At 36.1% G+C, this 13,072-nt stretch overlaps 1 protein-coding gene across 1 annotated transcript; it reads right to left on the bottom strand.

Moving 5' to 3' along the window:
* Positions 1-5,264: 5,264 nt before the first annotated feature.
* Positions 5,265-11,653, bottom strand: LOC145629281 (nuclear/nucleolar GTPase 2-like). Its single transcript, XM_081681833.1, has 11 exons — positions 11,389-11,653; positions 10,764-10,897; positions 10,075-10,204; positions 9,726-9,886; positions 8,848-8,949; positions 8,647-8,751; positions 8,130-8,258; positions 7,903-8,043; positions 7,455-7,555; positions 6,250-6,307; positions 5,265-5,771 (listed from the first exon to the last, which is right to left on the bottom strand). The coding sequence occupies exons 1-11, from the start codon at positions 11,597-11,599 to the stop codon at positions 5,472-5,474; spliced, it is 1,572 nt and encodes a 523-aa protein (XP_081537959.1). The 5' UTR covers positions 11,600-11,653; the 3' UTR covers positions 5,265-5,471.
* Positions 11,654-13,072: the final 1,419 nt, after the last annotated feature.

Below are 13,072 nucleotides of genomic sequence, written 5' to 3'. Positions count from 1 at the left end.
GTTCCAAAAGTTATCTTTTCTAAACAGGATTAAGGGTTATGAAATCAATGTAAAATGTTTACTAAGATGACATAATACACCCTAAATCAGAAATGTAGTTATTCATGGGTCTTCTCATGGAAACTAAGAGGTATTATTCCTACAATCGCGTAGAAAAAAAAGTGTTTGTTGCTCGCCATAGTGTCTTTATAGAAATAATGTCTTCCTACAAAGCCAAGTGGGAGTAAAGTTAGATCTCGATGAGATTCGAGACGAGCAACAAATGGATGTGGATAACACTACATCAAAGACGAAGGCATATGAAATCAGCTAATTTGATAAACCATGTGTCGAAGCAAGCTAATTCCACTAGTGAGGCTTCTATCGTCCCACTAGAATGAAAGACTTCAAAGAGTTGAAGAGAATAATTCTATTGTCGCTCATGCCTATCGTAGGCTACTTGGGATCAAAACAAACAGTTTGTTGAAATTCTGAGAAAAAGGTGGATTCTAAAATTTTCCTATTGGAATGGTTGGAACCCATGCCTACAAGCAAGCTTTGGATAAATGCCAACTCACGAAATGGCTTAAAGCCATGAAATCTAGTATGGACTCCATGTTTGTAAAGATGTGTTAGTCCACAATAGTCTTACAAATAGGGTCAAACCTATTAGTTGGGTAAGCCTATTCGGATTATTCTAGTTGTGGATATCAAAATCACTTTCATTAAATGTTCTTGATAGTGAACATGTATATGATACTTCCTAAGAGTTTGAAATCCAGAAATTCCTAGAAAGTTTTGCAAACTTCAGAAATTCATTTATGGATTGAAGTAAGCATTAAGGAGTTGGAACATTCGTTTTGATTAGGCAATCAAACAGTTTGATTTCCTTAGTAGAACAAAGGAATCTTGTAGAGACAAGAAGTTTAGTGGGAGCAATTGGTCTTTTAGTCTAGTATGTAGTTGACATACAGTTCATATGAAATGATATATCAATGCTTGAATAAGTCAAGCAATGGTTAGAAAGATTGTTTCTATATGATAGACTTAGGAGATGTTGAGTACATATTGGGAATTAAGATCCATGAAGTGAATCTTGAAGAATGATTGGAATGAATCGAAAGACTTATGTTGATAAGGATCGTGACAAGTTCATGAAGCAAGACTCTAAGATAGGATATCTTCCCATGTTTCATGGTAATACACTCAGTAAGACTCAGTGCCTTCAAAAGCTAATAGAGTTTAGTTGTATGGATAATGTACCTTATGCTTCTACAAAAGGATCCATTACATGTGCCATGAAATTTACAATGCAAGATGTTGCATATGACTTGTGCATGTGTAGTAGAATTCAAGCAAATTCAGAATAAGCATACGGAGAATTACCAGGAACAGTCCCTTGAGTACTTGAGAAGCACTAAAAGGAATTCTTCTACCTATTTGTTAAATGGTAATTTAAGCAAGTTGTCAAAAGGTTACACAAATGCAAGTTTTCCAAACAGGCAAGATGATTCTAGATGGTGATCTAAATGCATATTGTGTCTGGATGGAAAAGGACAGTGAGCTTGAAGAGTTCAAAGCAGAGCACTGTTGCATACTCGGTGTCAGAATTTGTGTATTAAACTATAGTCAGATAGTTACAGAGGAAGTTCGGATTAGAATGTCATATGACTAATAGGTCACCTTTGCCCAAAACAAAGGAGCCAGAGTCCCATCACAAATCCAAACAAAAGGATATGATATATCACCTCAATTATGAGATCATTAACCAGCGGAAGGTCGTGTTCTGCAAAGTTTTATTATGAGTGAGAAATCACTAAACCCCTTCCATGGACTAAGATATGAGAGTCATATTAAAGTCTTAGGATTGAAGCAAGTTATGTAATTTAAGTTGTATATGTTTTGAGAAAACATATTACATGAGAAATGCATCAATTTGCAGAATTATGTTTAAAATAGAAATTATTATTTCTCTTATTTAATTATGGTTTTGAAAATTAAATAAAATGTCCAAAATAATTATGAATTGATGGGCTCATCAGGATGACCTGGTGAATTGAAACCCCACAGGTGAACAAAATTCACATATTATTAAAGTTCCTAGTTCGAGATCATTAAAGTGGACATAAATGATTTCAATAAAAGAACTAGCATGTAAGATTGATTGGATAGCGCAGTTTCATGGGCTATAGGGGCATAGTGATACTCGGTCAATCACTTGGATATGCATGAATGATGCATGATCGAACTATTGACCTACTTTGAAGTTCAAGTATAGAGCTTCCGTATATATTAGTGGATTCCTTTAACATGAGTGGAACATTGATTTCATTCAATGGATGTTGTGACTGTGGTACACTCAAACGTCTAGCCGTAACTAGGGGTGTACATAAACAGGACCGGACCTGAAAACCGACCTGATCCGGACCTGTTGGGACCGGACCTGACCCGGACCTGTAGATTCAGGTCCGGTCCCGGTCCTTAAAATTCAAGGTTCCCGGTCCCGGTCCGGATCAGGTCCAAACCCGGGGTTTTCAGGTCTGGACCTGAAACCCGGTAAAAATGTATTTTTTTAAAAAAAAAACTTTTTTTTCCCAAATATCAAAACAAGAAGTCAGTTCATTTCTAACCCTAACTTAATCACTCACTCCCTAACCCACTCAGCCGACACAAGTCACACAACACACTTACAAACCCACTCCCTCACGCTGCACACTCCTCTAGCGACCACTGGATCGCGCGACTCTAGCAACCCCAGCCACTAGAACGTGCGACTCTAGCAACCGCAACCACCACATTGCGCGACTCCAGCAACCACAACCACCAAAACACGCGACTCTAGCGACCGCAGCCACCAGATCGCGCGACTCCAGCGACTGCAGCCACCAGAACGCGCGACACTAGAGGCCGCAACCACCAGATCGCGCGATTCCAGCGAACGCAGCCACCAGAACGCGCGACTCCGGCGACCGCATCCACCAGATCGCGCGACTCCAGCGACTGCAGCCACCCAATCATACACCAATTGCCCTCTTACTCGCTTCACGATCTACCCCGACCTTCCTTTGCGACCATCTACTTTGAAGGTGGTAGATCTGGTGGTTGCTGTTGTCTAGTATTTTTGGTGTTTGGGAATTGGGACTTTAGTCAATTTATACAATTTATGTAGTATTCATGATTGATAATATCAGATTTTATGTTATTATTTATTTTATTTTTTAAATAAAAAATCAAAAAATAAATAAAAAAAACAGGTCTATTCAGGTCCGAACCCGGACCGGACCTGATTTTTCAGGTCTAACCCGGAACCGGACCTGTTGAATCAGGTCCGGTCTCCGGTCCTCAAAATTCCCTGATTCAGGTCCCGGTCCCAACAGGTCCGGTCCAGGTCTGGTCCGGTTTTGGACCGGTGTACAGCCCTAGCCGTAACTGGAGATTATAAAGGGTGTTTCCCGGTTGTTTCAGAAGTTGAGTGGGAGTCATGTTACCACAAGATTGGATAAAGTCTACCTATTAAATTAGGAAATGTGTCATGGCCGCTTGAAGAGGGAGAATTCAGAAAAATATGTGGCCGCGTTCAAATGCATTACACAGTTTTTATTTGGTTTTGTAATTCTAACTCAGATTTCAAGAAACGATTTGTAGATTAATATGATCTCGACATGTGATGCAATCATATTATCAAATCAACACATACATTGACTTAAGGAATTTGAATATTGCACCCTTGTCTCAGACAAGTGGGAGATTGAAGGAGTTATGTCTTCGTTGTGTGCAATTACTAGATATATAATTGGATCAAATTATGGAGATAATTAAGTTCGTACTTTTGGGTCGTCGTTTTTCCATAGCTAGAGGTACTAACGATCTTTGGACTAGTAAAATAGCCCAAAACCCAATTGGACGGATCCTATAAGGTCACACAAAGGGGCTAGATCGAGCATTAGAGGACGAGGCCCGTCATGGGCCTCATCACTCTAGGTGGCCCGGCCATGTAGTGGATTAGAAGGAGTTTTGGGCTTCGTGCCCTAATCTAATTATAATGAGATTATAAATAGACTAGGTGCCTAGGTTTGCAAGTAAGTAAGGAATTAACTGATGTGTGATCAAACCCTAATTAGCAAACACGAAACCCAACCCTCTCAAAGTCCTCTCTCTCACACGGCTCTCTCCTCCTCCTAGGCGCCGGTGGTGTGTCGTGGTGGTGGTGGTTCGCGTGGTGGTCGGTTGTCCATAAAGGTGGTGATCGCGGTTTTCCTCAATCACTCGACCAATCTAGTATTAGTGGACGGCTCGTTTGAATCTCGTGGACTAAGTAGAGGAGCAACGCTTGGGGCTCTATTCTCTCCTTGATTTGCCTGTCGAATAGCTTCGTGGAATTCACGCGTCAAAGGTATGATTATGTGTCTTGTGTGTTATGCATGTGATTCTTGGGATTGGTACTTGTTTGAATATGATTCATGTTTTTCCGCTACGTAATACCTATAAACTCCTACACTAATACCCCATGTACCCCAACCCCTGATTGTCATTACTCCAAATGTGCACTTATCCAGAGTTTTATTACTCATCCATCTTGCACTTTACGTGATTTACAGGTTTAGACTTGGTGATGACTCATATGCACATATGTGTGTGTGTGTGTGTGTGTGTGTATCGCATAAGAATTTAAAGGATAAATGATAAATTTAAAGTTCAAAAAAAAATGTTATATAAGTCATTTAACTCCAATTAACTCTATTTCAATTGACTATTATTATTAATAAATCTTACTTTATAAATCCGTGCATTGCACGGGGCCAAAACTAGTATAGTAGTATACAATAAAGTGACGTCACTAATATAACCCAAGTTAATATCAGAATTATACTTCTTCCGTTTCTTTTTAGTTGACACGTTTCTTTAGTCACATTTGCCAATTGCACAAATTCAATCATTAATATCTTTAATTATGGATAAGCAAAAATTATAAAAAGTTGATATTTTAAAAATATATACCGTGACGAATCTAACAAGACCCCAGTACCCCACATATTCATTACGAATAAATCACACAACACGGTCAAAGAGGAATGTGTGAATAGTGCTAAAGTTAAAACATGTCAATTAAAAAAAAAATGGTACTAAATACATAGACCCACAATACCTGTCCAGCAATCTCATTGCAAGTTGAGTCAAATGTCAAAGATCAAAACATTAATTTGTCAACTTTGACAAATTAAAGATCAGTCTCACCAACCAGAGATCATGAACCACACAGCACAATTGAGTAATTGACAACAAAGTCGCAATAAATTGCAGCCAATACATAAATAACGTAGACTAGTACATTAACCAAAAAGATGTAGCCACCCGGGCAGCAATAGATCAAAATCTACTAATATTTTTCTTTCCTATCTTTGTTTCACTCACAGTAATACCCGTTCGATTACTATGATCAATAAGATTTTTTTGAAAAACAAGTACAAAAAACAAAAATAAAACAAAAATAATTACTCCGAATTCACAGTTTCTTTAGATATCTCTCCCTTGAGCTCATTTTCGCTATACAGATCACTCTGAACTGGGACTTCTTCCAGCTGCTGAGATGAAATAACATCTGCAATAGCTTTCATGGCTGAAGAGGACTTTGCTTTCTCTGCCTCGGTCTCTCCATCTTCATCACCAGCAACATTTGGCTCCTCTACTGTATCATCTTCCTGCTGTGGCGGAGGAACAAAAAAGGGTATTTTGCCTCTCTGCCAATCATAAAGGACCATCTTTGCAACTGTCATCAAGTCTGGTTCTCCACCCTGGAGCAAAGAGTGCCACTTTCATCAAACATCCACAACTCCAAAGAGCAAATAAAAATTATATGGCATACAAGTTTCACAACCCTTCCCACTATGATAGTGTAGTTGAAATTCGGAATTAGAAGCAGACAGGCAGCAGATGCCTAAAAGTCTAGAAGATTAAACAAATCAAGAGGTGGTATTCATTTAAACTTGAATCACCAAAAAAAACGTTTATAATCTAGCCAAGGCTAATTATCAACAATGAAGTAATATTTTGACAAGATAGCAATATAAACATGGACATGTCTAAAAGCATCTTTTTGTTGGTTTATAAAATAGCTTGTAAAAATCTTAAAAACTTAATTTCAAAAATAGCAGCTAGTTCATGCAGGAATGTCTGAATTATATCAGTTTCCATCAACCATTCTGCTTGTCTGCTGTTATTATAGAGAACATGCTCAGGTGAATGAAATGAAAAAGAGAGAACGAAACACACCTTCAATAGCTTGCCCGATAACTTGCAAAGCTGAAAGAGAAAATCATGCTCATCCTCCCTGGCAATAACACATCATAAACTTCATTTAATCCCAAAAGGAAATGTAAACAATAAACACAAGCATCAAAAGATGAAATGCTTCCACAAGAATTAACAAAGTTTAATGCTTCCACAACTCAGCACATTAGCAGAAAGTAGAAACAATATTCAAGAATCTGAAATTACAATATGTACAGACACCAAAGCACAACCCATATAATGCAAAGTGACGGATTAAAATATCAACTACCAATAACAGCAACAAACTACAACCATTATTATCAAACATCCAATTTTCTCAGTGACGGATTGGAAAAAGGACATCCCAAAATGTAAGGCTAATTACTAAAATAGGCATAAATTTTCAAATTTTCAAATAATACACTTAATGACACCATAGTCAAAATTCAAAATAAAGACTCCCTTGGTATGGCAAAGACATAATAATTTTTAATAATGAAAACAATCATCAAAAATCCTAAAAAATGATCTTCAATCAAATATTCAAATGTGGACTAATATTATAAGGTAAAGCGAAAGTATATATAAGCAAAAAAGTTCTTCAGCATAATTGATCTTCATTTAAACATCTCACATTATGTGAAGAAAAATGTACGTCAAAAGAAAAGACAGAACAATAAATAGACTTCTCAGTAGCACAAAAATACTTTATCTGTCAAAAAACAGTAGCAGTTGGGTATCTACATTTTGAACATTTTATAGATAAATATCTTCCAATGTGCCTCAAATGTGAAAGGCTAAGTTGACTATTTCACTCAAATTCACTTAAGAGCACAAGTCAATATTTGCAATGGGGATGAGGGGGTAGAATCAGATGCAAGGAAGTACGGAGAGGATCTAAACTAAAAATTCTATGGAGTAATTCAATAAAAGTGTACTCTTCATGATCACATATCTAACCAAGTACAAGAGAGCATCTGAAGTGAAACTGCCTAATTCCCTAAAAGAGTTTTTCTCATAAGCTCATATCTAACCAATACACTATTTACAACATAGTAAAGCCGCTATTTTAAGATTGTGACATGCATGTAATAGAGAGAGGAATTCTGTGTCTACAGTAAATTCAATATTTTAACTGCAACTCGAGGTGAACAAAAACAGGCTGATAACAAGTCCGGAAGAAATCAGGAGTATGAAATACATACCAGTCCTTAATCTTGTATGCTCTTTCCAGATGCTCCTTCTTTACACGTTTCAACACTTCTCCAATGTGTTCAGAGGCATCATGTAAATTTGCTACTCGCACCTGCAATTACAATCCAAAACAGCTCATTAAGATTCTTCAGCTGTAACAGAATATAATTTACATACATGTACCCTATCATCATATTCCAGGCTTCCAGCTACCTTGCCTAAGCATAAAACAGCTATGATTAAGCTATGATTGATCTATCTTTTAAAATGTCATTAGAAAACCAAAGAGATTCTCAGACATCAATTCATCTGTAAATGGCTCACAGACCAGCGATACCAGGAAAAAGTATGAATGACACCAAAAGCAGGTACAAGCACCTAGATGTCGGAGTTACACCAACATAACACAAGTATAAAAGACAGCAATAAAACAATATATAAATAATGGAAAGTACATACCACACCCTTCAAAACAATATCCGTCTCTGAGTCATTATTCTGATAAACAACACCAGGGCAGTCTATCAGAAAAATCCTTTTGGTGAGCGTGATATACTGCCAAACTTTAGTCTCCCCAGGTATAGGGGCAACCTTGCAGACCTTTACATGGAAGCAAAGGAGTTAAACAAGTCAGAATAGCCTGTAAAAAAATTGTATCTTGAAATAATAACCAGTAAAAGGAATACATTTTTGGTACGCAATGTGTTGATAACAGATGATTTTCCAACATTGGGGTACCCAATAAATCCCACGGATATTGCTTGTTTGTCACTCTTTAGCCGTGCAAATTGCCTCAGAACTGAAAGAAGAGAACCCTGAAAATAAAATAAAACAAGTTTTTTTAAATGGAAAAAAATAAAATAAAATAAAATAAAACAGGGGATTTTATAGCAGCAATAATTTCCCCCCCAAAATCATGCCTTGTTTCTGATCCCAATGACTTCATCAAACAAAAATGGTAAATAAAATGCCATTTTTTTTGCTCATTATGTTCAAAAATCCCCCAGTGTTTTCAATTCAGGTTTGTTAAGATCCACGTATAATTCTCTTATGTGCTCAAACTTTTATCATGCGAGGGAATCTCTTGAATAAGGAAGTTGAATACAATATATAAGCATGCCAATGACATATAGTCAGAGCATTGTTCTACTTTTATTAAAGAGAAGAATGAGTGTATTAAGACTTAGCATGCAACAGCCTTACCTTTCCAAAAGGCTTAGTAATGCTAGCATGGAAAGCTAGTGTGGGATATTCCTTTGACAATACTCTAAGCCAACCTTTTGTAGCCCAAGCTGGAATCAGATCACACTGCATAAAGGGCAACAGTAACCTATATCATCTTAGAAGACACCATGGTGCAGTAAACTGTAAATATAAGAGACAAAATATAGGCAAGGATCAAACCTTATTTAACAGGAAGATCATATTCTTATGCTTGCAGTTCTCTTTTAAATGCTTCTCTAGATGATAGCATCGTGTTCCTTGTGGATCCCTAGCATCCAAAACCTAACAAAAAATGGTCAAGAGGAACCATAAGCATTTACCCAACATATTTTAATAAGTCAACTGAACAAATAGAATATATATTCTTGCTATAAGACATTAATTATCTTGTAATCCAAGTGCAATCCATCACAGGCCCCATAAATCTGTTAAACTTCAGCAACAGACCATCACAGATTCACAGATAGCCTGAGTGAGGAGAAGACATTGAAACTCAACTTCCACAGCCTAACAATGATAAACAGCTTAAAAATTTTCCATCTAACACATTGATATGAATACGTGTAATAAGACATTAATCATCTCGTATTTCAAGGGCAATCCATCACAGGTGCTACAGACCATCATAAACAAGCCTGTGTGAGAAAGAGACTTTTAAAAACTTGACTTCCACAATCTAACAATAGTTAACACTTTACGGTCTAAAAATTTACCAGCTACCCTGGGAACCACACGGATTCATCCTCCAACTTTTAAACAAATCTTCCTCTTAACTTTCATCCAAATTGAAGAGATTGCATTACAGAAAACTCAGAAGTCTTCTACAGACTTTAGGTGCCAACCCTCGTCCAAGCGAGAAATAATTGACAGATAACATTTTCTATCAAAGGAAATCCTAATCCTACAATCTAGTGTCTTAGGTACAAGGAGTTATTTAACCAAGATAAGGAACACAAAAAGGAAGAAAGTCTATGCCTATGCAACAGTTGTAAAACATATACAGGTAAGTGGCTAAGTCTTAAGCTCCAACTGAAAAGAGGCAATGGCAAGTTACTTACTTGGACAACAACATCTGACGAATCCACGACTTTGTAGAGTTCACCCCATATACGTTTACTTTGACCTTTCTCAAACATCGTATGGCGAACCAAATCCCGGAATCCATCCACATCTTCTCCTTCAATAGAAGGGTTAGCTTCTACTTTCTGATTATATTCATCTGCAGAACCACAGAGCAAAGCATGAGCCATGAATCAAGTAATATACTTGCAGCTACAAAACATGTTTAGCTGCAGTAAATATGACAAGTGGTATTTTATTAGTACAAGTGGTAACCACTCGCTTTGGTTTAGCACATTACACCTTACCACACATAACAAAACCCAAATATAATAAATTTGAGAATACCTTGTAAACTATCAGCTTTCTGCACCAGAGACTGGTAATCTGTCACCAGAAGCTTTGGGCGCTTCCTCTTCCCCTTTGATCCAAAAGCATTCTCAAAAGGTTCCGTATCTAGAAGATGAACTCTTTTTTGCTGAGATAGAAAACCAAAAGGCAAATCAGGTAAGAACTAGCTATTCCCACCAACATGGAAAAAGGAAGCTCCTATATCCAGCAACAAATTTTTACAACATTCAACAGCAATGAGACAAACAGCAGTAAACCAATCCACTTATTCAACAGACTCAACACAATAATGGACACATAAAGCCCTGGAATAAAAGTTTAATACAGAACCAAAGCCCTGGACAAATAATGGACACATAAAGCCACGGTGACAGACTATTCCCAGGTTCAATAAGAGAAAAATAAAAAGAAATAAAAGTTTGCTATCAACAGGAGAAATCAACCCCAGTCTATATGAGTTTCATTTTACACACCCATTACTCCCAATACTCAAGTACTAACTCAAATATAGCTGAAAAATGACACCAGTAGAAAACCTCAGTCGAATCAACCTATTCAACATGATGAAGAGCTCTACATGAAGCTTAAATTAGTCTTGAAATCCTAAATAAAATTATGCATCAACGATGTGGAGTACATACTTAATGAAATATAATAACAATGAGTGTAGAGGATATGCCACATACCTTTGGAAGATCATTTAAAAGGGACATAGGAAGATTCTTTCCTTTCAATATCATGTTGTAGTTGTTTGACATTTGACCAGCAAGCTCAGTGCGGAAATGTTCGAGTTCCTTTGGAACGATAACTTTAGTATTCCCTACAGAATTTGAAAGGGAATTCAACAAAAACAAGAGTTAACTTTGGCAGAAATTCAATTTTACATCTCCCTCTTCAATTCCATACACAATTTAAAATATTCAACAATCAATTATCCTAAAATTAAATGAAACTTCTACCAAATGGTAGAGAATGTTGATTATGAAGAACAAGCATGCTTCCAGAAATAGTTCCAAAATTCAAACTTTAAACAAAGATAAGTGCCAATAACGCAATAAATTCAGAACAAAGGAAATTCAGACACCCTAATCTATAATCCAAATTCCCAATTTCACCTAATTTTCCGAACGATACTATCACAAAACAACTCTATCAACTAATTCAATCATCACCTATACAATTTGACAAATTTCACGTTCCAATCAAATTCAAATCCAACTCTTCCAAAGTCCCAATCTCAATAACTCCATAATCATTAAAATTCTACAAAATTTGCATCAAAATAACAGCAAATTCGTACAAAAAACGTACCAAACCAACGACGATCAGGTTGAATACGAGAATCAGGCAAATCACTAGACTGAAATTGCTGGCTCATAATCTTGCCCTTAGTATTCCTAGAAGGTCGAGTTTTGTACATCTTGAGACGGCGCACAGTGGCGGCGCTACGGCTGCCGGAGTCGGAGGCATTGGCTCGATTAACATCGAGAGAATGCTTGGGTTTACTCTCCTTCTTCGCCATTGTTAGTCAAATGCTGCTGCAAAACCTTAGCTTGAGAGAGATATACAAAACCCTGGTTTTTTACTGGTTAGTGTGGGGAACTGGGACTGGGAAGTGGTTTGCACCGTTTTGGGAAATGGGTAGTTGGGTACTGATCCAAACTTGTCAAAATAAGGGTATCGGACTATCGGATACAAGATACCCGATCCGGACTTGATTTCGTAGAAAATCTAAGTTAAGTCAAGTTTAATTCACCTTAAAAAAAATATTTAATAAAAATAATAATATTTTCTAAAAATAATTTTAGTTCAGTAAAATTAATTTCACTTCAATAAAAATTAGTTAAGTTTAGTTCAATTTAACAAAAATAATTTCAGTTTAGTAAAAATTAGTAAACTTAGGGCTTGTTTGGCATTTTTTTTGTTTTTAGTTTTTTTTTTTTTTTTAAAACAAAAAACCAAAAAAAAGAAAACAAGAAAAAGGTGTTTCCACTTTTCTGTTGTCAGATTTCAATATTATCATGATTTTAATGGGTTTGTCTGATTTTTGTTTTATTATTTGTATGACATATATCATATGAGTTTGAAAACCAAAAAACCAAAAAACAAAAAACCACCCAAACGAACCCTTAACGAAGAAATATAATTAAAAATCACTAAAAAAAAATAATTTCAGTTTAGTAAAAATAATTTCACTTCAGCAAAAATAAGGTGAAGTAAACAGGGCCTTAATCAAAATGAGTAAATATTTGGAAATTTTATCACAAATTAGTAAATCACCTCATGAAACACAAAGCTAGGGCCAGTCCACTTCACCTTATTTTTGCTGAACTGAAATCATTTTTGCTGAATTGAAATTATTTATATATATATATATTTATTCCCCGTCCCACGGTCATATTTGTGCTTATTTGAGCTCTGCAGAGCTATTATTATTACTAATATATGTTTTCTAGTGTTTTTGTAGAGTTGGTATTATTTTGTAGGAATTTGAAGAATTATGACGATTCCAGAGCTTATTGAGCCACTACAAAGATATTGGAGTTTGATCGTATTTTATGACCGTATATATGAAGCTCAAGGCCGACTAAATTAATTTAGTTTGGTGATTAAGGGCTCGATTATTAAAGAGGTCCAAGTTCTTAGAAGCTAATTACAAATTTTTGCCTAGAATCTAGGGTAGCTAGTTTCTCCTACACCCCCATTACAATTACCCATTACTACGTCGTTTTATATTCAAGCCATAAATAATCATTCTGCAATTTTGTTTTTTTTTTTTCTTCTTTTTTTTTCATTTTTGTTAACTTTCTATTCAAGCAACTATATAATTATTTTCTTAACCTAATTTCTATTTTATTTCTCTCTTTTTTTACTTATTTCATTTTCTCTCTCCTGCATTTTTTATTTTTCCCCCAATTTTTCTCTCTCTTCTTCCATGGAAATTTCTAGCTCAATTGTGTTTGATCGTGACTGTGATTCTAGCTTAATTGCTTTT

Source organism: Chenopodium album, chromosome 4, assembly GCF_948465745.1.
Source record: "Chenopodium album chromosome 4, dcCheAlbu1.1, whole genome shotgun sequence".
In the NCBI taxonomy this organism is placed as follows: Eukaryota; Viridiplantae; Streptophyta; class Magnoliopsida; order Caryophyllales; family Amaranthaceae; genus Chenopodium; species Chenopodium album.
Note: the sequence above shows the minus strand (reverse complement) of the source record. Positions and strands in the feature narration are given on the sequence as shown.